The 25,560-nt window shown below is 57.3% G+C and overlaps 1 protein-coding gene across 1 annotated transcript in view; it reads left to right on the plus strand.

The window, feature by feature from the left end:
* Positions 1-25,560, plus strand: part of GALNT9 (polypeptide N-acetylgalactosaminyltransferase 9) — a 90,845-nt gene that overhangs the window by 64,856 nt on the left and 429 nt on the right. The window contains exons 7-10 of the mRNA XM_022597937.3: positions 16,582-16,767; positions 18,801-18,938; positions 20,909-21,004; positions 24,782-24,949. Of these exons, the coding sequence (XP_022453645.1) occupies positions 16,582-16,767; positions 18,801-18,938; positions 20,909-21,004; positions 24,782-24,949 (588 nt within the window). The remainder of the gene's footprint in view (positions 1-16,581; positions 16,768-18,800; positions 18,939-20,908; positions 21,005-24,781; positions 24,950-25,560) is intronic.

The raw sequence follows: 25,560 nt of genomic DNA on the forward strand, positions 1-25,560 counted from the left end.
CTGGAGTGCTTGCAGCTGGACAACAGAATACGAAGAAAGTATAAGGGACTAAAAATAACTGCACGCATGCTCAGTTGGGGCAAATTTTGAACAATAAGGTACAAAAAGGCCACAAACCAACTGCCATTTGTGAGGTGCAGGGAGCAAAACCGGGTCCTGCCCACGATCCCTGCACATGGCATCACTGAGTGGGTGGGCAGACCGCCTAAGGCACCCCTCCGGCCTGAGCCCTGGACCCACCCCTACCCGCTCCCCATTTAAGGGACCAGCCCACCTTCCCCGGGAGCTGGCAAGCCCACCTCTTACTAGCTCTCACTCCCTGGTGCTTCGGCACAGCCCTGATAAAGCCTCGCCTGAATTCCTCACCTGGCCTCTTATCAACGTCTACTGATTAAAAAACCCAGGTCGGCGTCAATCCCACCTGGAATTCAGCTCATCTCCGGCCTGCACCCTTCTCCCTTCTCATCCACTCTACGTAAAAGCTAAGAGAGGGCTATTTCAACCTCATTAGGGCTTCCCCACCCTGAGAGTTAATCCCAAACTCCCTCCCATGGTGTGCAGGACCCTCTCACCATCCTGCTGACCATGTGTCCCGGTGCCCACCGTCTCGCCCACCAGCACCAGCCCCTGACCTTCGGCCTCCCTTGTCCAAACCGAGCTCCATCCCCCTCAGCCCAGGAGCCCCGCCCAGCCTGGCTGCTTCCTGACCCTTGGTCTTGGCCCTGCCCAGCCACAGCCCACCAAAGCCTGGCTGTGTCTCCTCCCGCGACGCGGCTCTATCCATCACTGTCTCACCGGTTTGCTTATTTTTTACCGCCTGTCTCCCCTCCGTCACCAGTCGGGATGTGAGTGAGCCCTTGTGCCCAGGGCTGGGTCTCCTTCACTGCTGCATGCGACTGCCTGTCGACGTTTAGGTTTACTTACAGAAGAGATAGACGGATCATTTGGGAAAGAGGGGGCCTCTGTGCTGTGCTAAGTGCTGGGTCGGTGGTGGGGGGGGTATCAAAGGGAAGCAAGCTGTTCATTTGCTGAACAGTGTCTTGTTGATGAATACGAGTGTCCGGGTGCCGACCACCATCCTAGGTGCTGGGGATTCAGCAGGGTACACACGTCCCCTCATCCCCAGGGTAGCAATGTCTGGGATGGGGGAGGTTGTCATTTTAAAAGGGATAATCAGGGAAGGGAATACAGAGATGTGACATCTGAGCAGACATGAAGGAGAGGAAGCAAGCTGTGTGGCTATGGGGAAGTGTTTCCGGCGAGGGAGCAGCAAGTGCAAAGGCCCTGTGGCAGGAGCCTAGCCCTCCTGGCAGAGCCCATGAGCGGCCCTGGCCCGCGTGCTCCTCCCCCGCCTTCCTGGAACCCCTGCTCCTGCCCAGATGGCCCTTGAAGCCACCGCTGAATCCGATCCGTCGTTAACACAGATGGCCACGCAGCCCTTCTGATAGATTCAGTCCAATTAGAGGAGTAATTCTGTGGTCCCAGGGCTAATTTACATTTCTGTGATTGTCGAAATGCCAACTGCTCGTCCAGTAATGAGGAAAGTCCTTGAGCCAATTAGGGGGAAATGAATCCGTCGCGTCCGTTAGGTTTAATAAAGGTCAAGACAGAATCAAGAGGCACGCGCCTGGTTAGGCAAAGTTCTGCCACACAGAGATTGGAAATCGTTCGCTTCTCTATTTTAAAACGTTCCGACTCGCTGCCTTCCCAGGGTGTTACAGGCAAACCTCTCAGCATGGAGGGCAATTACTGGGCCTTCAACTCCTGACCCTCTGAGGGGCTGTCTTAGCGCTAGACACCTTGGGGCCGGGTGGTAGGTTTTCCCTATTCCCCAGGAGTGGATCGTCACAGGCTCCTGTCCTGCCAGAGCAGGGAAGTGACCTCGTTACTCGTGGAGGAATCCACGCTGCTCCACGGGCCACACCAGAGGGGCTGTGGGTGTCCCCCAGGCTGGTCCTGGACCTTTCTTGGTGGCAGTGGGGAGTAGACTGTGAAGTCCCATCTGGTTCTGCTTCAGGAAGGGCTTGTTCTAGTCACAAGTGGGTCTGTCTGCCTGATAAGGTGAGGACGCGCGTCCTCTCCCCAGTAGCCCACAGGGGGACCCCTCACCTGCCCAGCCAGCCTCCGCTCCCCCAAACAGATGACCCAGGCCTCCAGACAGTGGAAGCAGATGCAACGCGGGGGAGGGAAAGTCTCATCCACTTGAGTGTTCTGTGGAAAAGCCCCTGTGGCTACATGGGGTCATCAGATATCCCCTTGAGACTTGCCTTTGGAGGTGGCCCTGCCCGTCAGCCACCTGGGCCACCTCCTTTCTGAGCCTCAGTTCCCACTTCTGTCCCCAAGGGGCGTATAGGACACAACTCCTGGGGCCGGCTGGGGATTAAATGAAACGTGGCCAGCGTGTGACGGCGCTCATTGTTTGTGCAGGGATTTCTGGGATACTATTTTTCTTCCCTTTATAAGAGCGACTTTTATTAGAAAAACACAAGGTCAGCTAACAGGAACAAAATTAAGTCACCCAGGATTCTGTCTCTGTCGTCGCCAGGGTGGACATCCTCTCAGAGGTGCCTTGCACATGTCTAAAATTCTCTCCATGTGCACATAATGTGCGCCACATTTTTGCTTCTGTTTTATATATGTGTACATTTCTTGAAGGCCATGACCCCAACAGTTACTCGATGGTGGGTCTCTGTCTATAATGGGGCAGCCCCTCCACACGGCACAGCCCTGAAGTCGTGTTCTCATGTCTGGACCTTCCTTCATGTCTCAGCATTTCCTCAGGATGAGCTTCTAGAAATGGAATTGCTAGATCAGCTGAAACACATAATTTTATGGCTTTTGATACAATTTGCCAAATCCCCCGCCCTGCCCCCCACAAAAGTCTGTGTGTGGTGTGTGTCTGTGTATGTGGTGTGTGTGTGTGTCATGTGTATGTGGTATGCGGTGTGTGTGCTTGGTGTGTGCTGTGTGTTACGTGTGTCTGTGTGTCTACATGTCTGTGTGTGTGTCTGATTACGTGGTGTGTGTCTGTGTATGTGGTGTGTGTGTGTGTGTGTGGTGTGTGTGTGTTTTCTCAAATGGTACATGAGGAGGCAGTTTCCCAGGCATATAACACATGTGATCTGATTAAATATAATCTTCCTTTTTTCATACATGACAGACACACAGGGAATGTCTTGTTGTTTAACTTGCTTTTCTTCAATTACTAATGAGGTTAATTTTTTTTTTTTTTTGCGTTACGCGCACCTCTCACTGTTGTGGCCTCTCCCGTTGCGGAGCACAGGCTCCGGACGCGCAGGCCCAGCGGCCATGGCTCACGGGCGCAGCCGCTCCGCGGCACATGGGATCTTCCCTGACCGGGGTGCGAACCCGTGTCCCCTGCATCGGCAGGCGGACTCTCAACCACTGTGCCACCAGGGAAGCCCGAGGTTAATATTTTTGTACATTTGTTGACCATATATTTTTCTTTCTTTGCTAATTTTTTTCTCATGACGTCCCTCATTTTCTAGTAGATTTTAAGAGCACTTCATACATTAGGGATATTAACTCTTTACTGTGTGACACGAGTGCTTTCCTTGTTCTTAATTTTATGATGTTGACTTTTTATAGAGAGAAATTTTTAATGTAAGTACCTACTGTTTTATTAAATGGCTTGTGTATTTGCTGTCCTTCTTAGAAAGGCCTATTTGAAAGACTATTTGACCACATTTCCTTCTGACACTTTTATAGTTCCTTTTTTACATTAAAATCTTTAATCCACTTGGAATATGTTATTTATATAAGTAAGGTTGTGATATTTCTTTATACTGTTTTAAATGATGGACTATCTCTTTTCACACCATCCGCTAAGCATTCCATCCTTTCCCACTGATGAGAAAGGCGACCTTTATCATATTCTAAGTGCTTCTAGATACGCTTGTGTCTATTTTGAACTTTCTACTTTTAGCCATTATCTCCTGCTTTATAAAATATGCTAATGCCTAGCAATTGAATGCTTCCTCATTGTCATTTTAGAATCTTCCTGGCTGCTCTCTTGCTTTTCCTCTTTTGTATGAATAGTCCTGGGCCCTGAATCCCTCGTGTTCTATGACCCTTTGCCTTGTACTCTTCTTGAGTCCTGGCGTACGTCGTCCACCTGAGGCTTCTGTTTTACGGATCCAGAAAGTGCTCGGGTTCTTAGTATGTGGCCTCACCTGATCTGGAAATCCTGTTGGATGCCTGGTGAGGCTGTGCCATCGACCCTCCAGGTCTCTTCAGATCTCATCCACTTTACCACATCTTCCTCATCCTGCCATGTGTTCTGGGTAATGTCCTCAGCTCCATATTCCAGTGAACAAATTCTACCTTCAGCCAGGTCCAGATGACTATTTAAGCCACATACTTAGCTTTGCCTCTCAATTTTAATGAATGCATCTTATATTTATGAGATCTTCCGGTGGTATTTTTCATATCTGCTTGTTCTTTTTTATAACTACCTGTTGTGATTCATAACTTCCTGTTCTGTATTGATGAGTGCTTTTCCCTCATTCCTCATCTCTTTGAAAAATGTTAATAGTCTGCTTAAGACCTTCTTAGTCACTTTTTCTCTCTCTCTTTCCTTGGGTTTAAAGCCACCCATCTTTGGATTTGTTGGTGGCTCTCCTGGAATCGGGTTTCCTTGTGTGCTGTATCTTCACAGCACACTCACTCCTTCCTGGGAGGAAGTTTCAGGTTATCTTGTCCCCAGATCCGTGGCTCAGAATTTAGTGGCTTAGGGTTTTTTTTTCCTTTTTTTCTTTTTATTGAACCATAGTTGATTAGCGATAGTTTTCACCCTGAGATCTCCAGTTTCATTTCTCATGCAGAGAACCAGATTGATTCCAGGTGCTGTGTACATGTCTGCTTCCTCTCTTGGTAGATTATTTCTGGCTGAACCCCAGGGATCAGTCAGAGCTGGTTTCGCCTTCTACTCGTAATCAGGGAGCCTAGTCTCAGCCCCAGGCTTCACACAAGGATCCTGGCTACACATTCAGCCCCCGCCCCTTGTAAGGGTTAGATGCATTTGCCTTAGAGCTTCAGCCTCACTTACATCAGTGCATTTCTGCTCTCTCTGAGCTAAGCGGAATTTCATCTTGTTTTCTAGTATATATTTTTAACTTGTAAAATCATTTTGTCTATCATTTCTATATGTTTGGGGCAGATAGGGGAGATTTTCACATCCATGATATTAGCTAGATGTCTTCTTTGTCATTTCATCCAGCTGCAGTGGGCTTGGTTCCATGGGAATCATGACCTAAAAAGTATAGCCTCACTTCTGTTTGAGGACAGAAAACTCAATAAGATGTGGTCCCACCCTCAAGTAGTGTTCAAGGGACAGAGCTTCTGAAGTACACGATTATGCCAAGTGCTCAAAGTACTAATGAGAAGGTTGGGGGGAGGGATGAGAAGCCTCAGCATTTAGCACAGCTGTTCTCAAATTGCAGCAAACATCAGAACCCCCCCCAAGGCTTTATTAAAACATTCCCAGAGTTTCGGATTCAGCAGGAATGCAGCCGGAGTGCAGCCTGAGAATCTGCATTTCTAAGGAGTGTTGGGGGATGCTGATGCTTCTGGTCCAAGGACCACACTTTTTTTTTTTTTTTGGCCTCCTTCCCCAACGAGGGATTGAACCTGGACCCTTGGAAGTGAGAGCACCAAGTCCTACACTGGGCCGCCAGGGAATTCCCCAAGGACCACACTTTGCGCACCACTTGTTTACAAGGAAGGAAACTGGTTTTTTCTTTTCTGTTTTTTTGAGAAGTTCAAAGCATTCAGTGAAACAAGTGGGAGGAATCTGGAATGAAAGCTCAGCTTGAAAGTTTCTGGCATAAGAACAGAACACTGAAACAGCAGTTTTCATAGCATATGTGTGTGTATATATATATAACCTCAGATAGTCCGGGAAGAGATGTGTTCTTGTCAAAAATTTATGAATCGAGCCCAACTGAGCCCTGGGAGATGGGACTTGCTTTTCCAAAGCTAAATCCAGTCAAATTCTGTCCGTGGAGATGAATCATTCCCGCAGAGCGAGGAGTCTGTGTGACAAGAGGGAGGCATCAGCCTTGGCTGCCCTGTAGGAATTATTTCCTGAAGTTGGACCTGGGCTGGGGGGGGGGGGCAATTGAGCAGATTGTAAATCTTTTTTAAAAATTAGGTTCCGATGTGAAATCTCTAAACATGAGGCACATTGTTTTCTTCAGGGTGAATATAAAGCCCTGTTTTTTTGTTAAAGGTGGAAACTCTGTACGGCCAAAAGGAAGTTGGTACCTCTTGGGTATGTGCCAGGTGTGAGGCAGGATGCCTGGGTTCCTGTCAGCCTCAGCCTGGACCACTGGTGCATCCGACCTTTTTCCTTGAGGCCTGGGCTAGGAACACTGAGCTTGCTTCGCCTCTCAATTTGATTTCCTGATCTTCATACAGCTTTGCACATTGCCTAGAGTCATGTTGATTGTATGCACTAATGCGGATGAATGGGTGGGTGGATGGATGGAAGGATGGATGGATAGATGAGTGGATGGATAGATTGGTGGTTGGTGGATAGGTGGTGGATGGATGGATGGGCGGATGGATGGATAGATGAGTGGATGGATAGATTGGTGGTTGGTGGATAGGTGGTGGATGGATGGATGGACGAGTAGATGGGTGGATGAATGGGTTTATCAATGAGTGAATGGGTGGGTGGATGGACAATTTGATCGGTTTTAGATCCATGGATTATTACAAAGGTAAAGAAGAGAAAGGCCAACCTGAGTAGATGTTGGCCATAGCTTGACAGGCAAAGTCCCATCCTCAGTATTTTCAAGGTGAAAACCAGCTTCTATCATGTTCAGTGGATCCCAACACCCAGAAGGAAACGTGTGTGTTCATCACATGTAAACCTAGGAGTTAAGAACTAAATTATCCCCAAGTTGTCCTCACCGTTTACAAACGCAGGCTAGCCCAAGGACGACAAGCCCAGAGACTCAAGAAGATGTTCCTCATAATACACAGCCAGCTTTAAACTCAGAACAGCACTCAGCAAAGACGTCAGCTTCAGCCCCTGTGGCTCTCTTGGGCCCTGCCAATGAGTCCCCTACTCATTGGTCCAAAGAGAAAACACACTCCCCACAGACTGTGGAGCCCCTTCCCAGAGAGGTGACGAGGGTACATGGATCTCAGGAGGAAGATGCCCAGTGAATGCCAGGGACACATCGACGGGAAGCCAGGATTGGGTGCTGCAGGCCTGGGGACCCACCGACATCTGCCATGAGCCTCCTGCCATAGAAAATGCCTTTCAGTGCTGCAGGGTGGCACAGCGAGGAGATGCCAGGCTGGGCTCCTACACCCCACCTCCAGCTTCCCCACTCTGCCTGTTACACTGCTTGTTCGGAACCAAGGAATTGACTCACGCGGATGAACCCACATGGGAGAAGCCTCGGAAACGCCAGCCCCTCCCCAGCTCTGGCACAGACGCCCCTTAGAAGGGATGAATGGAGGTGGGCCGTTCTGGACCTCTCATTTGCTTCTCCAACCTTCGCTCAGCACGCGCTCCTTCTCTTCCACGGGGTCTCCCACGCAGGCCGATTGCCCCCCTCCATTTTGCTTCTCTCCCCTCCCCTCCCCTCCCCTCGCCCTCCCCTCGCCCTCCCCTCCCCTCCCCTCCCCTCCCCTCCCCTCCCCTCCCCCTCCCCTCCCCCCCCCCCCCGCAGCAAAACTCCCCTGCGTGATCGCAAGCCTCCCTTTCCTGGAGTCCAGCACCAGACCGCCCCATTAGGTGTGGCCTCCCACCCCCGCCCCCCACTCCCAGATGGGGCAATGCGGGGAGGGGGCGGCAGATCCACCCTCAGGCCTGAGCAGGGACATTCTCCCATGCTGTCCTCGGCGCCCGCGCCCACGCTCCTTCTCCATCCAACAGCCGCTGGGAGAGCACGTAGCCACCACGAAGTGCCGGGTCCCCAGGGGCTGTGTGCCCCGCTGCCTGCAGTGCGCTGAGACGGAAGCCAGGCGTGAACTCCTGTGCGCATCCAGTGAAGTCTGATTTCTGATTAGAGCGATCAGCCTGTCCTGATACCGCAAAGGGTCGTTCTCTTCATCCTCAGGTCTAGGGCTCAGAGACGAAACGACCAGCTGGGGCCATCGGGGTGGATGTGGGACGTGCCAGCCTGGGCTGGGCCCTCAGGGAACCCAGCGGCGTGAGCTTCCCGGACGGCGGGAGAGGACGTCTGCTTGCGTGAGCCTGTCCACGTGGCAGCCGAGGCAGCTACCAAGAAACAGCCGTCACCAGGAACCGAGGGCCGCGCTCAGAGAACCCTTCCAGCCTGGATGCACAGCAGAGTCCGCGGAACAGCCGTGACTCCGACGCCACCAGGCATCTCCGTGCACGCGGGGAGCGCTGATACAGCTCAGCTCAGGATGCGTGCCAGGGATGGTTTGTTACTGAAAGCCTCCCTGTGTCACCTGCAAATCATGTGAGAAAGACTTGAGGGTCCCGAGCAGGTCGCCTGTGAAACTGACGACTTCTGTTCTGCCAAAGTGGCCCGGGCCGGGCCCACAGTGCCTGACTGGGGTGTGCACCCCCGAGAGCCAGAGTCTGTGCATCATTCCCTCCCAAGTGGCCTTAAACAGGCTGGACCAGAGAGCAGTCACGAGGACGCTGGCAAGGCCACCAACAGCAGCAGAAGTTTCTCCCAGGCCTGCACGTGGGAGCCCAGCAGCTTCTCAGATCTCTCAGCAGCACACTCTGAGTTTGCCCGGCAGCTAGAATCTTCCTCCAGGGCAGCTGGAGAAGAATAATGGGGACGGGCCCTGTGGAGTGGCCAGGCGCACCCTGCTCTGTGAGATGAAAGCTGAGAGGGAATTGGGGTCGAAGGCCCCACTGTTACCTGCTGTCCCAGCCCCCAGGTAGCCGCCAGCCCTGGCCAGCTGTTTTATTATTATTCAGGTATGGAGCCGCCAGCGGATCAGGAGACCACGTCCACTGACGGGAGGGGGTTTCTCCCAGCTCCCAGGAGGAGGGGCCGCGGGGAGGTCAGGAGGCAGAGGGTGGGGTGCACCGGGGTCAGAGCCTTTACTGGGCTTCCCAGGGAAGGATGCCTCAGGGGAGCCCAGCAGTGGCTGGCTGAGCCATTCCCGGGGCTCTGGGGCGCGGGGCTGGCCCTGCCCTGGGGGTGAGAGCCCACGGGGGGGTCGGGGTGGGGCTCCGGCTGACTGGGTTACACGTGACAGGGGCGCTCAGCTGAGTGGTTTACAGCCTCCTGGAATCGGGAACCTGGGAGAGGCCGTCCCTCCGGGTCAGCGAGGCCCCAGACGTCAAAGTATCAGAATAAAGACGTTTAAAAGATAGTTAAGGGAATTCCCTGGCAGTCCAGTGGTTAGGACTCCGAGTTTTCACTGCCGAGGGCCCAGGTTTGACCCCTGGTCGGGGAACTAAGAGCCCACCGGCCTCTTGGAGCCACCAAAAAAAAAAAAAAAGACACAGTTACTACACAGGCCAGCCCTCCTCTCCCCTCTGCATGGCTCCCCTCTGGCCTGTCTTGAGTCTGTGCAAGCCCAGGCCAGCTGTCTCGTAATGAGCCAGCATTATAGGTCATGGACGTTTGCATTTGGGCACATGAATCAATGCCCTCTTTTCCAATGCCCTTTGGGGTGATCCTTCCCCTGAATAATCCTGAAGGAGGTGGTGTCTCCAGCCCTGACCCAGCCTGGCAGTGGCCACGTGCATCAGGCTGGGCCACGCCAGCGGTGCTCCTCAGGTTCTCTGAAAGTACAGGAAGGATGGACAGATGTTTGCGGAGGGGCTCACGGCTCAGACTGCCTGCGTTTCCAGGTTGGGGGACCAGCCCCGTGGTTTTGTTTTGTTTGTTTGTTTTGTTTTTCGGGGTGGTTTTGGCCATGCTGCGTGGTTTACGGGATCTTAGTTCCCCAACCAGGGATTGAACCCTGGGCCATGGCAGTGAAAGTGCTGAACCCTAACCACTGGACCGCCAGGGAGTTCCCGCAGCCTGGTGGTTTATCTGTTTACCTCTTATCCGGCACTGTTTCACCAGCCAGCGCCCACCTGTGGAGGGATTGGATTCATAAACAGGAGCTCGGCCACCGTGGCACCTCCCGCCAGGTCTCCCAGAGGCGCTTCTCGGCTGTGATCAGGGAGGGTGGGCCGGGCCTGAGCATCCCCACTGCTGACCGGCCCCCAGGCCACTCTGAGGGGAGAGGAGCTACAGCAGCCCTGGCCGCTCTCCAGCTTCGACGCTGGGACCCCGAGGCCTTCGGGGTCAGCCCTGAGGCAGCAGACGCCCGACCCCGTTCCTCCTCCATCCCCCTCGGCAACCAGGGCTGCGTCTGGAGAAGCAGCTGCAGTTGTTTGCTGGGCCGCCAGCTCCAACGGACCTGAGATTTGCTGGGTCTCTGCTCTGGGCCCGAAGCTCTTTATTTCGGGTCCAAGATGTGTCAGCGGCCTTCTGTCCCAGTGGCCGGCACTCTGAGCCCTAGGGCTCCGGCAGAGGCCCCGGGGGGCTCCTGGTTGTCCCTTCTGAAGTCCCCCCACGGGGCAGGGGCCTGCTCCACAGAACAGCTGCACGCCCACAGGGCGAGCTGTCCCCAGCGGGAGGTGTGAGTGTGCGCGTGTGCATGCGCGTACGTGCGTGTCCTTTCCCACCCACCTGGCCGCCCTGCGGGTCTCACTGCAGGGTCGAGCCGCGGGCCCCGTCGCCTCTCTGGGGGGACCCAGTTGGAAACCCTGGTTGCAGCAGCAGAGGCCCCTGTGTTCAGCTATATCCAAACAGAACCGCGGGGCTTGCTCCTTCCGCCTCCCCAGGAGGCCCCTGGGACAGCACGGCCTCCCCCGAGTACAGATTCGGGCCCCAGGGACCCGACCATCAGCCCATCAGTTCTGATGTGGTCAGCAGGGTTGAGAATTTTAACCTCCACCAGGAGATGCTACCGCAGAGCAGACTGGGAAGCTCCTGCGCTGGCAGCGCGGCAGTGCCCCTCCGTGTCCCTCGGCCCTCACGGGAAGGCTCACGGAGAGGCGGGGCCAGTGAGGAGCCGTGTGCCACGCTCCTGGGCTGTGCGGCCAAGGGGATGAACTCGGAGTCCAGAGAGGCGTCTCCCTACAAAGGATGCACAGACACGTGGCCTCTCCCGCCAAGTGGCTGGGACCATTTTCCTTCTCCGCTCAGGTTTCAGGAGGCACTGGCTTTTTAGTAGCAGGGCTCTCCAGAAATGTCGTGTTGACCATTGTGGTGCAGGAGGAAGATGGGGAAGAAACCACGAGAAACGGCAGCTTGATTCACGATGGACGTCCTAAGAGCGTCGATTTGAGGGAAGGCACTCAGGCCCTGTCGCCCGCTCTGCCATCCCCAGGCCACACGCGGCCCCCCTGTCACCGGGTCCTGGTCCCAGCCCCTCGGCTCCTATTGGGACACCTGTCGGGCGTGCATTGCCAGGGCGGCTGGAGGGTAAATAAACCTTCACAGGCATTCCTGCTGATGGACCGTTATTTCTGGACTTTGTAAGAAGGGCTTATGTATAAAGGCTGCTGCTCTGGAATCCCAGCCTCAGAAACCAGCAGCAAGGCTCCAGGAGCTGAGATCTGCTGGCTGAGGGGCGGGGGTCCCTCTGGGCGGGGTGGGCGCCCCCCCCGCCCCCGTGCCCTTCGCCCTCCCTCCAAGCCGCTGCCCGAAGGCCTGACACCTGGTCCTCTGCCTCGTGTTTGCTGTTTCTGTTTGGGTGGCAACTAACCAAGTCGATTGAGATAATTAGTGGTTGAGACACAGGGTGGGTGTGACAGGAACACTTAGATCGTGTGAATCGTCCCTGTGACACCTTTCACAGCTGTGGGTGAAGCAGAAACTTCAGGGTCTTCATGCAAGGGTTCTGAATCCCTGTCCCACCAGGAACCAGCTGTGTGAGCCTGGATGTGTTTCTTAACGTCTCTGAGCCTCAGTTCTTATTTTCATCTGCAGCGAGGGTGAGGTTAATCCCCTGCTTGCCCCCGCATGGCATTGTTGGGGTTTATCGTCATCCCTCTGCTTACCTCCTGGTCCAGCTTTGTCAGCTGGGAATGCGGCAATGGAAAACCCCACTGACCGAGGCTTACATTTTAGTGGGGCAGACAGACAACATGGAATCAGCAGGTAAATGGTGTCCCATGTGAGAAAGACACAAAAGCCACAGAGGTAGACAGGGCTGGCCGGGGAATGAGGCTTGAGGGGCTGCACTTTAAATGGGGTGGTAAGGAGGGAATCCCGGAGGAGGTGACATGCGAGCACAGTTGAAGGTGGAGAGGCGGCCAGGCAAGCGGAGCTTGGTGAGGGCGTTCCTGCCAGAGGGAGCAGCCAGCACAGGGGCCCTGGCAGGGTGTGGGGTGGGCGCTGAGACGAGCAGGGGCAAGGGGAGGTTCAGAGGCCTGGACGACTGGACAGAAGCCCCGGCCCCGGCTGGAGACTAGGCAGGCACGGACAGCAGGGAGGCCCCTCAGGAAACGTGTGGTGACGGTGGCCACAGAGGATGGGCAGGGGGACCGGGCACTTGCCCTGCGGGTGTGCAGAGCTTCCTCTGTTTGTTTCAGTGTTTGGCCTCCTGGAAGGTTCCCGGCTCACCAGGTGACCACCTGCGCTCCCAGTCTCCTGGGCAGCTGGGCCACGTGCCGGGGTTTGACAGAGGTGTGTGAGCGGAAGTGGTGGGAGTTGGGCAGGGCCCTCAGCCCTCCCCCTGCAGCCCCACCTCCAGCCACGTGGAAGCAAAGTCACGTGGAAGCAAGGCTGGGTCTGCAGCTCGGGACCTGGGCGTAAACATGCACCGCGTCTCTGATACAGAGCGTGCGCGGTTCTCACCGTCAGGCGGAGGCCGTGGGTGCTGCCTGCTGAGCCTGCAGGGTGCCAAGCAGTGGTCCCGAGTGGCCATGAGCCGGGCCAGGGGAGAGCGTGCTGGGCACGTGCTCAGTGAGCCACGAGGAGTGGGCAGCCTCCCCTCCCTCGCTCGGGTGATTTCTTATCCCAGCCGTGGGTGGTGTCAGGAGGGGCTGCCCGTTACCTGCTGTGAGACTTTCCTGTCTTCCTCTGCTTTCCCGGGGGCAGAGAGTAGGGCCGAGGGAGCAGGCAGGGCTGGGCCGTGCTCTTCCCTGAGACGGGGGCTTGGCGTCTGTGGTGGGTGAATGGCAGCCCCAGAGACCTCTGCCTGGAAGCTGTGAGGGGTCTCAAGATGAGATCCTCCTGGAATTAGGGTGGGCCCTAAATCTGATGGCTGCTGTCCTTACCCGAGAGAGGAGAGGGGAACTTGAGACACAGACCCATGGGGGGGAGGCCACGTGACGGGAGGGATGGGGCCACAAGCCAAGGGCACCTGGGGCCACCAGAAGCTGGGAGAGGGAGGTGGGACCCTCCGCTGGAGCCCCGGAGGGAGCGGGGCCTCAAGGGCTGTGAGAGAATGTGTCTGTTGTTTACACCTGGTCTGCGGTCCTTGTTACACAGCCCCAGGAAACGAGCGCTGCCTCTAGTTGGTGTGAGCTCTAGCAGGCCCCGCCTTCCACGCCTCCCGTGAAGCCAGCCCCGCTTCTCAAGCCCCTCCTCATGGGTCCCAAAGTGGGTTCTGCAAATTCAGGCTGGAGCCCCGAGGTGTCAAGGCCACTCTGCGCAGTCGCTGTCTGGGAGGAATGGGCCTTGATGAAGCCGGTGCCACTTAAACTGGGCGTAAGGCAGAACGTTTAGGCTGAAGAAGGCTAGACAAGAGGCCAGAGGGACCCACGGAGTGAAATCCATGCCCAAGACTGAGAAACACCCAGTTGTGTTTGTCAACAAGACTTCAGCTTAAAGTACTCGTGCCTGCCAACTTACCTGACGATTTAGCCCAAGAACGTGTTTCTAATGTGGAGTACAGCCTTGATTTTAATAGTGAAGAAACTACAGGAGGAAAATCTAAATGTCTAATAACTGGGGCAATAGGGAAGTGAATTAAGGCCCATCCTCTCTGCGATAAGAAATGACAACTTTTGGACTTCCCTGGTGGTGCAGTGGTTAAGAATCCGCCTGCTAATGCAGGGGGCACGGGTTTGATCCCTGGTCCGGGAAGACCCCTTCCACTGCAGAGCAACTAAGCCCGTGCGCCACAACTACAGAGCCTGCGCTCTACAGCCCGCGAGCCACAACTAATGAGCATGTGTGCCACAACTACGGAGGCCTGTGGGCCCAGAGCCTGTGCTCTGCAACAAGAGAAGCCACCGCAGTGAGAAGCCCACTCACCGCAACGAAGAGTAGCCCCCGCTTGCCGCAACTAGAGAAAGCCCATGAGCAGCAACAAAGACCCAACGCAGCCAAAAAAAAAAAAAAATCCCACAACATTGTAAATCAACTATATTGCAATAAAAATTATTAAAAAAAAAAAAAGGGGGGCTTCCCTGGTGGCGCAGTGGTTGAGAGTCCACCTGCCGATGCAGGGGACGCGGGTTCATGCCCCGGTCTGCGAAGACCCCACGTGCCACGGAGCGGCTGGGCCCGTGAGCCATGGCCGCTGGGCCTGCGCGTCCGGAGCCTGTGCTCCGCAATGGGAGAGGCCACAGCTGTGAGACGCCTGCGTACCGCAAAAAAAAAAAAGAAATGACAACTTTCAAGTGTGGCTGCATGGACAAATGTTTGTGAACTGATGTTATATTTCAACTATAAAATACAACAGTTTCCAGAAGACAGTGGCTGTGCGGGGGAGGTATGACCAGCACAGCGTTGACATTAAGAGGCTGTGGGATCAGTCAGGCCTGGCCAGGTCCCCTGAGCTCGTGTGACTGGCTTAACCTCTCTGACCCTCGGTATCTTCTTCTGTACAGTGAGGAGAACATTGCCTGTGGTACCCGTCCTTCCTGGGTCCTGGTGGGTTGAGTGAGATGAGGCGAGTAAGGTGCTTAGCACATGCCTGGCATTTCCAAAATGTCTGAATTAGAAGAGGCTTAGGGGTAAGAATCTGACCGAAGAGAGCTTGGGCCAAGTTGATCAGACTGAGTTGTTCATGGTGAAGTCGACCTGGTGGGTTGCACCAGCATTTTTTCAGTGGGATGGGGTAGGGTGGGATAAGATAGGGTAGGACATTAGTCTGGGTTATCCAGAGATGATAAGGAATTGGCCCACACAGTTACGGAGGCTCAGAAGTCCAAGACCTGCAGTTGGCAAGCTGGAGGCCCAGGAGAGCCGAGGGTGTGGTTCCAGACCAAGTCTGAAGGCAGGAGAAGACCAGCAGCCCAGCTCGATGACCGTCAGGCAAAGAGTGAACTGTCCCTCCCTCAGCCTTTCTGTTTGTTCAGGCCTTCAACTGATTGGTTGGGGCCCACCCACACTGAGGAGGGCAATCTGCTTTACTCGGCCCACCAACTTGTGTTCATCTCACCTGGACACACCCAGAGCCGTGTGAACCAAATATCTGGGCGCCTCATGGCACAGGTAGGATCGCATAGGATGGGGTAGAATAGAACAGACTAACACAACCCATGTGTTGTGTCCCTAGTAAGGCTAAGTTTTGTCAGGTGAAGCAGTGCAGAAGCAAGCAGGCATGAAAGGAGATCCTGATGCAAGATAACATTTCTATTACAAGTGAGGGTTCTAGCAGTTAGGGACTTTGGGGAGCCTTATTTGCAGAAGAAACAGCTGTTTGTTTAGACTTTTCCTTTAGACCGGGACTGTGTCTGGGGTGCTTGAAGCACTGTTTGCATAGCAAGCTTCTCTTTTCTGAAAATATAAATTTATTTATTTTATTTTTGGCTGCATTGGGTCTTCATTGCTGCACAGGGGCTCTCTTCTCTAGTTGCAGTGAGCAGGGGCTACTCTTCATTGCGGTGCGCAGGCTTCTCATTGCGGTGGCTTCTCTTGTTGTGGAGCACAGGTTTTAGGCACACGGGCTTCAGTAGTTGTGGCACGCGGGCTCAGTAGTTGTGGTGCGCAGACTCTAGAACACAGGCTCAGTAGTTGTGGCTCATGGGCTCTAGAGCACAGCTTCAGTAGTTGTGGCGCGAAGGCTTAGTAATTGTGGTGCACAGGCTTAGTTGCTCCGCGGCATGTGGGATCTTCCTGGACCAGGGCTCGAACCCATGTCCCCGGCGTTGGCAGGCAGATTCTTATCCATTGCGCCACCAGGGAAGTCCCACAAGCTGCTCTTTTAAAATTAGACTGTAGGTTGGTTCTTCCAGCTGCGGGGGGAGGACAGCTGCTGGTAGGAAGTAGCCCCCTCTCAGGCCAGGCTCTGGGCCCAGAGCAAACACTGAGTGGTGGCAGGGGCCATAGGAAAGGGATAATAATGAACTGTCAGGATATCAGAAAAAAATCCCTCCATTGTTTAGATCATGGGACGTGCAAGAGAAATGCAATTCGGTGGGAAATCCAGAAGGGGAGGCAGCCTTGCCCCCAGGCTTTGATGGGCTTAACCCAAAGCCACGGCTTCTCTTTGGCGTCTTCCGCTGGAACGGCCCAGGCGGCTGGGCCTCCTTGCCCTCTGGAAGGCCTGTCCCGGGGATCTGAGAACAGGGGATGCGGGGAGGGGGGAGGGTGCCCTTGGCCCCGGTGGCTGCTGGGAGGGGCGGACCCACCATCCAGACCCGGGTCCCCACAGGTGTGGCAGTGCGGCGGCAGCATGGAGGTTCTGCCCTGCTCCCGCGTGGCCCACATCGAGCGTACCAAGAAGCCCTACAACAACGACATTGACTACTACGCAAAGCGCAACGCCCTGCGGGCGGCCGAGGTGTGGATGGACAGCTTCAAGTCCCACGTGTACATGGCCTGGAACATCCCCATGAGCGTAAGCTGGTGGACCGGGTGGTGACGGGGAGGGCTGGGGGCGGGGCTGCCCCCGGGGACAGCCTCAGTGGTCATCCAAGGCATAGCCCGGCCACGGGAGGTGGGGCCTCCTGGACAGCTCAGCCAGGATGAGGCTCAGGAACGTCATGACCTTCACCAAGCAGAGCCCGTTTCCAGCAGCTGTGACGCTGGTTGGCACGCCTCCCTCCCGCCCCGAGAGCTCCTTCCCTCCACGGTGTGAGCCCCCGAGCGGCTGCAGACGTGGCACTGCGGGGTCGCAGCCGCTGCTGCGCTGAGAGCTGCCCCAGGGTGACCACAGCCCCTCCTGGGACACATAGCATACCCCTCGCCACGCAGAAGCCTCTCCCCGTAGTTCTGCACGAGGCCACGGTGATACGATGACCGTAATGATGACCCCATCACTTCCACACGGCAGATTGGGAAACTGAGGCACACGAGTGTGCGCGGCTGAAAAGAGGCAGAGCCGGAATGTAACTCGGTCCTCCGCAGGACCCTGTCACGGGGCTCTCAGGGCCCGCCTGCTGTGGGGATGGTGGCTTCTCCCACGTGTGATGTCTGCAGCCAGACCTGCCTGCCCTGCAGGGAGCGGGGGCAGGAGGGGTCTGTTCGAGGGGTCTGCCTGTGGCCGGCGGGAAGCAGGATCTGGGTGTGAGCCAGAGGGTCCTAACCAGGGCTGGGGGGCGGGGCAGCCCAGAGAAGGGGCTTGGGCGTACACGTGTGTGTGCACTGTGTGCATGCATGTATGTGCGTGTGCATGGGAGTGCTGAGGACAGGCTGCCCATCCTGCTCACCCCCACTGGCTGCAGGACCAGCCTCACGCACTTCTGCTCCCCTGGACACGGGAGGATTCGCGTCTCTGGGGTAGACTCATCCTGGAAGCATCCACCCACAGAAGGAGCTTGATCTTTTATTAGGACACACACACACACAGGCACACGTGTGCATGGATGTCTAGCTGTCAGCAGATAGAGCTTCGTGTATATAACAAAAAAGTTAAGAGACATTATCTTCATTATGTGTAAAACGTCCTGGTATTTTAAACATCTTCACTGCAACCTCCTGAGCTGAGTCGGATTCACGGCCCCATGTCTGGGTGATGCCGCCTTGTAGGTGGAGGGCTCCCAAGGTCATCTGCTCCCGCGTCCAGCCCAGGGTCTGCCCTTCACACCAGGCCCACGGTCCTTCCTTAGCTGGTATCAGAGCCTCGGGGACCTGGGCTTGGGGAGGGGGCTTTCTCAAACCCACCCACATCCCCAACCTGTCACAGAGTGTCAGGGCCCCCAGGACCACCCTCAGGTTTGGTGTTTGGCTACAAGGACTCAGAGCTCAGAAAAGCTGTTACGTGGGGGCTGTGGTTTCTTATAATGAAAGGATGTGACTCCCAGGGAGTCACAGAAATTGCGCTTAATTCTCCCAGCTGCAATGTGTGACAATATGTACAGCGTATCACTAACCCGGGAAGCGCACCCGAGCCTCAGCCTCCAGAATTTACTGGGGCTCACGTGCACGGGGCTGACCTCCACGTGCCCGGCCTTGGTCTCTGGCCCCTGCAGAGGTCAAGCTGATGCCCCACGGCGACCCCCGTAGGTCACCCTGTAGCACAGACGACCTGGCCTGGCCCCCGTAAACAATACTCGGGATGTTTGAAGTCACCTCCCGGGAGCTGGCTGAGGGCAGGTCTTTCCTTGGGCGGGTGCAGGGTGTTACAAGCCTGGCCCACACACACTGCCGGTGGCTGTCTGTCCAGGCCGGCTGCTCTCCAGCTGGTCCTGCTGCAAACAGGCCGGAGATGCCAGGCTTTTCCCATCGGCCCCGCTGCCCTGGACCTTCAAGGAGCCTGGGAGGGCAGAAGGCCCCCAGACGAGGCTCAGGGCCGGGAAGCCCTGAGCGTGGCACGGTCCTGTGATGGGGGGCCTGCAGGTCCTGGGGCTCCCCAACCCCCCGGGCAGAGGCCTGGCTGGTGCGGGCTCTGCACACCGCAGCACCCGTCCCGCCTCACTTCCGGCTTCGCAGAACCCCGGCGTGGACTTTGGGGACGTGTCCGAGCGGCTGGCCCTGCGCCAGAGGCTGAAGTGCCACAGCTTCAAGTGGTACCTGGACAACGTGTACCCAGAGATGAGGACCTACAACGACACGCTCACGTACGGAGAGGTACCGCCTCCGAGGGATGGCTGCACCCTGCACCCCGCACCCGCGCCCCGCCTCCCGGCATCCTGGCCTGTCCCCGGGCACACGTTCACGGACAGCAGCCAGCAGAGCGCACAGGCACACTCACGCACACACCAGTGTAAGAGCCGCAGGGACACACACTCGTGCCTGCATACCGAGGTACACAAAGTAGATTCAGAGACACGTGTGTGCATACGTATCTGTGTCGCACACGTGTTTATACATGATCTCATGCACATGCATTGATCTGTGCAGACGTGCATATGGGTGTAAGTGCACACAGACACAGAAGTGTACATTTGCACACTGAAAGCTACCTGTACATCTTCACCTGTGTATGCAGACCCCACCCAAGCTGCCTGCCCTGCACGGTGCAAATACTTGTTACTGAGACAAAATGACACGTGAACACATAAGTACATATGTGCAGAGCCCTGCACACGGATGCGTTCACACACACAGCGTGTCTGTGTGCCACAATACCTGCATGCGAGTGCACGACAGGACTCACACCAGTACAGGCACCAGCTGTGGGAAGACCCACGTGTCTGCACCGGCCCCCACGTGCACGGCCACGCACACCTCTCCTTAAAGCCGGGGGAGGGCACTGCGTTCCTGCCCACTCGTCCTGGTCTGTGCTGGGGGACAGGCCTCCCCCTACCCCAGGCCTCAGCTCCTCCACGGGGACCCAGGCTCCCCAAGGCGAAGGAATGCATGAACTTAGGTGGGCCAAGCAGAAGTGATACCAAGGGGCGGGGAATAATCCCAGGAGGCCTGTCCGTTCCTGGACCTCCTGGTACACCCCCAAGCCAGATTCCCGCTCCTCTGGACACAGAGGTTTCCCACATGACAGGGAGCTCCACGGATGCATATCAGCAGCGTGGGCGGGAGGCCACTCTCCTCCCAGCCCCTCCCAGGCTGCCCTGCGTGCTCCTGACCACGATGAGTCAAATTCATGCATCGCCCACCCACAGAAGCTGTAACGTTAGGAACTTTGCCAGCTGATAAGGTTCAAACCTGTGCTACCTCTCGGGGTGGGAGTGCTATGTCAGTTAGTTAGTGCTGCCAAACAAACATCCCTAGAACACAGAGGGTTCGGGCAGTAAGCCTCTGTGCCTGCTCACAAGTCTAGGGGTCATCCAGGCAGCCCTGACCTGGGGCAGGCTGAGATGACCTCGGCCAGTCTGACATCAGGTCTCTGGGGACAGGCTCACCCGCACACCTGGAGGGTCGCTGGCTGTCAACAGGGCACTGGGGCGCAGGTGACATGTCTGTCACGCCCAGCGGGCAGCTCGGCTTGTTCTCAGGGTAGAGTCAGGGGTCAAGGCAGTGTGGGGGCTGCAGGTGTCCTGAGGCTCAGAGCTGCACACAGCCATCTCCGTTGCGTCTATTGGCTGAGCAAGCCTCCAGGCCAGACCAGACTCGGGGGCTGTGGGAGTAGCACCCTGACCCCCGGTGAGGGGACGAGCTGCAGTCATGCGGCAAAAGACGTGAATGTGGGGAGGCTGTTCCCGGGAGCCAGCCAGGCCCTCCTCGCTGTTTTCCAAGGCTACCGCTTCTGTGGCGAGCTTCACCTGGGGAGGGTGGCCGGGTCTACACGCACACGCACGCACATGCATGCACACACGGCACATCTGTCCACATCGCCCCCAAAGCCAGGCATGGTCATCCCTTCCAAGGAGCCCAGCCAGTCCCTCCGCAGCCAGCCCACTGGCCAGGGCACTGTCCTCTCCCCGCTCCCCCCTTTCCCCTCCTCTCCCCCCTCCCCCTTTCCCCTCCTCTCCCCCCTCCCTTCCTCCCCCCTCCCCCTGTCCCTCCTCTTATCCCAGGAGGGCCACCCCTTCCTGCGACCACAGGCCCTGGGCAGGGGACCGGTCGGTAAAGCTCCCTCCAGCCTGCCTCTGCCTTTAGCACCCTTGTGACGGGGCCTCTCCTTTGATTTCTGGTCGTAGGTGAGAAACAGCAAAGCCAGCGGCTACTGCTTGGACCAGGGGGCAGAAGACGATGACCGTGCCATCCTGTACCCCTGCCACGGGATGTCCTCCCAGGTAGGGGTGGCGGTGACGTTCCTGAGGGACACAGCCCCGAACACAGGTGGAGGTGGCTCCCGGCGGGCAGAGGCAGGCCTGCCGGGGCATTCTGATGCCGTGCAGGCTGTGAGCTCAGGCCCTGGGTAAATTAAGAGCAATGGCTTTGCTTTGGGTGAATCACCTGGCACCTGTGCCTCAGTTTCCCTATCCATCGAGGGGATGATCACGGACCTATTTCTCAGGGCTGCCGTGTGGACTGAAGTGGAAAATGAGGGTAAATGGTAGCCACGGTGTAGACGTAACCCAGGAAGTATCACATTAGTCACCAGTTCTTATCACCTGGAGGGCTTTAAAGACAGCCACTCGGGTGTCCAGACCCCAGGCAGGTGTGTTTCCAGAGGTGGCGGTGCTGGTGTGCTGGACCCCGATGCACAGCCTGATGTTTCCAATCCCAAGCGGACCCGCCTTCTGCTTGCAGTGACAATGCTGCTTCTCAGTGGGTGGGATTTAAATTAACCCCCGAAATGACACTCGGCCCCCTTGAAGCTCTCTGAACCTGCTCCCGCTCTGGGACACCCACGGGTGCTGACACATCCGCACAGCTGCGTGGGGGTCCATCGCGGGCGCGAGGTGCCAAGCCTGTGGCGACGGAGAAGACCGTGCTCCCCTGGCACCCCTGCAGCTTCTTCACAGGACCCCTGCTGGCACGTGGCCTTGCCTTAAGAGAGCGAAGCAGAATCACCCATCGAGGTGCAAACGCGGCCTCCCGGGAGAAATCCAGTTTGCTGGGCCCTCAGCTGCAGGAGGGAATCCTCTGGCCGGCACAGACCTGAGGTGAGAGGCCACGTCTGTGGGGCGTCACCGGACACGCCCTGCTCCTCTTCGACTCCAGGTGGCTGGGTGGACGGTGGTCGTTTCCCAGCGAGCCCTGCTGTGGAGCGCGGGGCCAGCCTCGGAGGTGTCTGGGGCAGCGAATCGCGTGGCTGAGTGAGGTGTGGGTGTTCCAAGGACGCCGCGTGACACCTGGGGGAGCGCCCCCCTCCACCTGCGAGTGGACCCTGGGGCGGCCGGCAGAAGCGGCCTCGCTGCTGGAACCAGGGTGGATGTGGACACAGGTGGACGGGGAGGGCAGCCCACGGGACCGCGCCCCACAGAGAGGTCAGATGGACCCATGTGCCCACCAGGCCGGACACGCCCGTGGTGGTGTCTCCTTTGCAAATGACTTCAGTCGGTTTGGTCTCAGTGGAGGCTGCTGAAGTGTTCACGGGGACAAGCTACATCCCCAAAGCCCGATCCCCGGCTGTGTTAGTGTCCTGGGGCCAACTGGGAACCGGTTTAAATGACAGGTGTTTATTCTCTCAGCTCTGGAGACCAGAAATCTGAAATCACGGCATGGGCAGGGCTGTGCTCCCTCCTGAGGCTCTAGGGCCACCCTTCCCGCCCCGGTGGTCCCACAGTTCTTGTCTGGTGGCCACATCCCTCCAGGCTCTGCCTCCGTCATCGCGTGGCCTGTGCGGGCCTCTGGCTGAGTCTTCACCCTGCCTTCTCCTTGTGCCTCTGTTTTCTCTGCTCATCAGGATACCAGTCATGTTGGATTAGGGCCGCCCTAACCCAGTATGACCTCACCTTACCTCGAGCGCTTCTGCAATGATCCTATTTCCAAATAAGGTCACATTCACAGGCGCCAGGGGGTTAGGACTTCAACATGACTTTTGGGGGAAACAGTTCAGCCTACAACATAAAGAAAGCCAGTCTCGGACCAAAATCTGCACACGTACAGATGGTTAGTAAACAGTCTTCAGGGAGCAGACACAGACCAGTACCTGGACCCCTCACGATGGGCCCAGCCCTCTGTCCTCTGTCCGCTGCGCTGGCCTGACCAGTGTGAGTGAGAGGGACACGGGGCAGGCGCGTCCACCTCCTTGTGGGCGTGGGACCCCTCCTGGGCTGGACTCGACATAGCCTGGGGGTCGTTAGGAGGCCCTTCCTTTAACCTGTCAGGTTTTATTCTGACCACTTTCAAGCTTCCAGAAAAGTAGAAAAGTCTTCAAATGACCAACCACACGCTCATGGGGTCAACAAAGAGCAGCCTGCCGGCCAAAGAAAAGTTTTTACCTTTTTAAAGGTTTATGGAGGGAAAAGAAGGGAAAACACGTGCAGCAGTAACCATGAAACACACATGCTTGTTCCCCGCCCTTCACAGACACGGTTCTCCACCCCTGATCCTGATGCAGTGGTGTTCAGATCGGGCCGTATTTGCATCATTTATTTTTTTCTGAGTCATTTTAAAGCAAGTTGCAGGCGTCAGGTCCTTTCACCTCAGAGTATTTCAGAACGCATCTCTAGAAGTACACAGCTTCCCCACAAGCCAGCGGCGACGCCTGTGGTCACCTAAACCCTTCCCAGCCCAGCTCGCTGCCCCGCTCGGCATCTGGGACAGACCTCCCTGATCACGGGCCGTGCTGGCTCCCCGGCACTGAGGCTCCCTCTTCCGAGCTCCGCCAGGTCCTTACCTCCGAGGCTGAAGCTACAGGTGGCAGGGGCTCCGGCTTGGAGCTTGTGCTGGACATTTCAGGGGCTGCCGACCCCATATTCAAATCTCCGTGGCTTCAGCAAGTTTACGGAGAAGGGACACGAGCATATCTGTGACCACCTGTCCCCAGGCAGAATGGCCCGCAAGGACCACAGTCTTTATTTTACTCACAGATCTGGAGCAGGACCCACTCTGCACGGCACTGCCCAGGCCACCCGGCAGGCTGGTGAGGCCACGTCTGAGCCACCGTGAGCTGCCGCTCCGGGGCCTCGGCCCCTCCCCACACGGCCTCCCCCCTGCTGCTCGGGCCTCCTCACCCTGGAGCGGTGATGCCGAGGACGGTCGTCCCAGGAGACGTGGGAGGTGTCACGTGCATTTACGCCCAGCCCCCGAGTCTGGTGGCACCACTTCTGGGATGTTCACACGCCGCCCCCAGGAGGACGCAGGAGAGAACGTGGGCCCCATGCTAAGCGGGGGTGGCAGAGTCGCAGGGCCGTGCGAACATGCAGGGGAGGTGCTGTGCCATCAGATTGTACTGGAAAACACATCAGAGGGTGTGTGTGTGCGCGCACCCACTCTTCTGGGAGAGAAAACGCGAGAAAGGAGAGGAGAGAAGCACTTGACCGACCCCGGCACCTGCTGTGCTCAGCCTGCACTCCACACGCCTGTGGGTTCCCCACGGTGGCCCTGCCCGGGCGGCACTGTCATCATCCCCTCTCACAGATGAGGAAGCCGAGGCACAGAGAGGTGGCGTGACTCGCCCAAAGCCACACAGCCGGGGAGCGGAGGAATCTAGAGCACTGGTTTCCTCGTGGGTGCACAGGCGTTACTTAGCTGGTGTTTGGCAAATGACGTGACCTGGAGCCATGAACTTGGGGCGGCCTCCGGTTCGAGGGCAGACGGGCGGCCCGGGGCACATGTGAAGTCCTCCTCGTCTGAGGCGGAGTCTCTGGGCCCCATGGAGGGAGGGGTCCGAGCAGAGCTCCGGGGAAGGAGTCCGAGAGCATCCCGCTGGGGGAATTTGTGGAAGAAAGGGGGCTGGGGCCGCGGGGCCACCGGAAGGCATCCCCCGTGGGCTCCCCGCCCATGGCCTCTTGGGCGCCCTGGGGCCGAGGGGGCTCCTCGGGCCCGGCCCCTCCCCAGCAAGGCTGGCCCCTGACCGGGCTGGTCCCTCCCGCTATGCCCCACCTACTCCCTCCAGGGCCTCGGGCGGGCCCCTGTGAGGCCAGCCCCGGCCCACAGCCCGCTACGCCTCTCCCCAGCTGGTGCGGTACAGCGCTGAGGGCCTGCTGCAGCTGGGCCCCCTGGGCTCCACCGCCTTCCTGCCCGACTCCAAGTGCCTGGTGGATGACGGCAGGGGCCGCACGCCCGCGCTGAGGAAGTGTGAGGACGTGGCCCGGCCAGCGCAGCGGCTGTGGGACTTCACCCAGGTCAGCAGGCTGCTGGGACCCCGGGCCGCCGGACCAGCCTGTGGGGAAGCCGAGGGCAGCGGGGGCTGCAGGGCTCGGGGGCTGGACCAGCTGCTCCCACGTGACCCCCTCACGGACGTTAGGGGACCTGCCAGCAGCCACAGCCAGGGAAGGGCCGGGCTGTTCACAGCCCCGTGGCTGCCTCTTCTGGCCTCCTGGGGAGGGGCTTTAGGCAGAAGGGATGGGGTCTGACTGCCCCGGAAGCCCCGCCCCAGCTGCTGGCCAAGCGGGGCCAGACTGGACCCCCCCAGAGATTTGTTGAAATCGACCCAACTCCTCCCACGCAGGAGACCCTGGGACAGATGTGTGCACGGTCCTGTGTGGGGGCTCCTGGTTACAGGAGAGGCTGCAGGGATGAGCTGTCACTGTCTCAAGTGGACCCAACAAGACCAGCGGGTCCCCAGGAGGCCGCGTTTGGAGCCAGGACGCTGAGGGCCAGCGTGCATGGGAGGGACCTGTCTGGAGAAGGATAGAGGACGTACAGGACATGAGCTTGGGGGTCCTTGGGTTTGGGCCAGGGCCCTTGATGTCTGGGGGACCAGAGGGCCTGCAGAGGTGACCGATGGGCAAAT

The sequence above is a fragment of the Delphinapterus leucas genome, chromosome 14, assembly GCF_059928025.1.
Source record: "Delphinapterus leucas isolate spDelLeu-1000000601 "Yukka" chromosome 14, BTC_Dleu_Yukka2, whole genome shotgun sequence".
Classification (NCBI taxonomy): domain Eukaryota; kingdom Metazoa; phylum Chordata; class Mammalia; order Artiodactyla; family Monodontidae; genus Delphinapterus; species Delphinapterus leucas.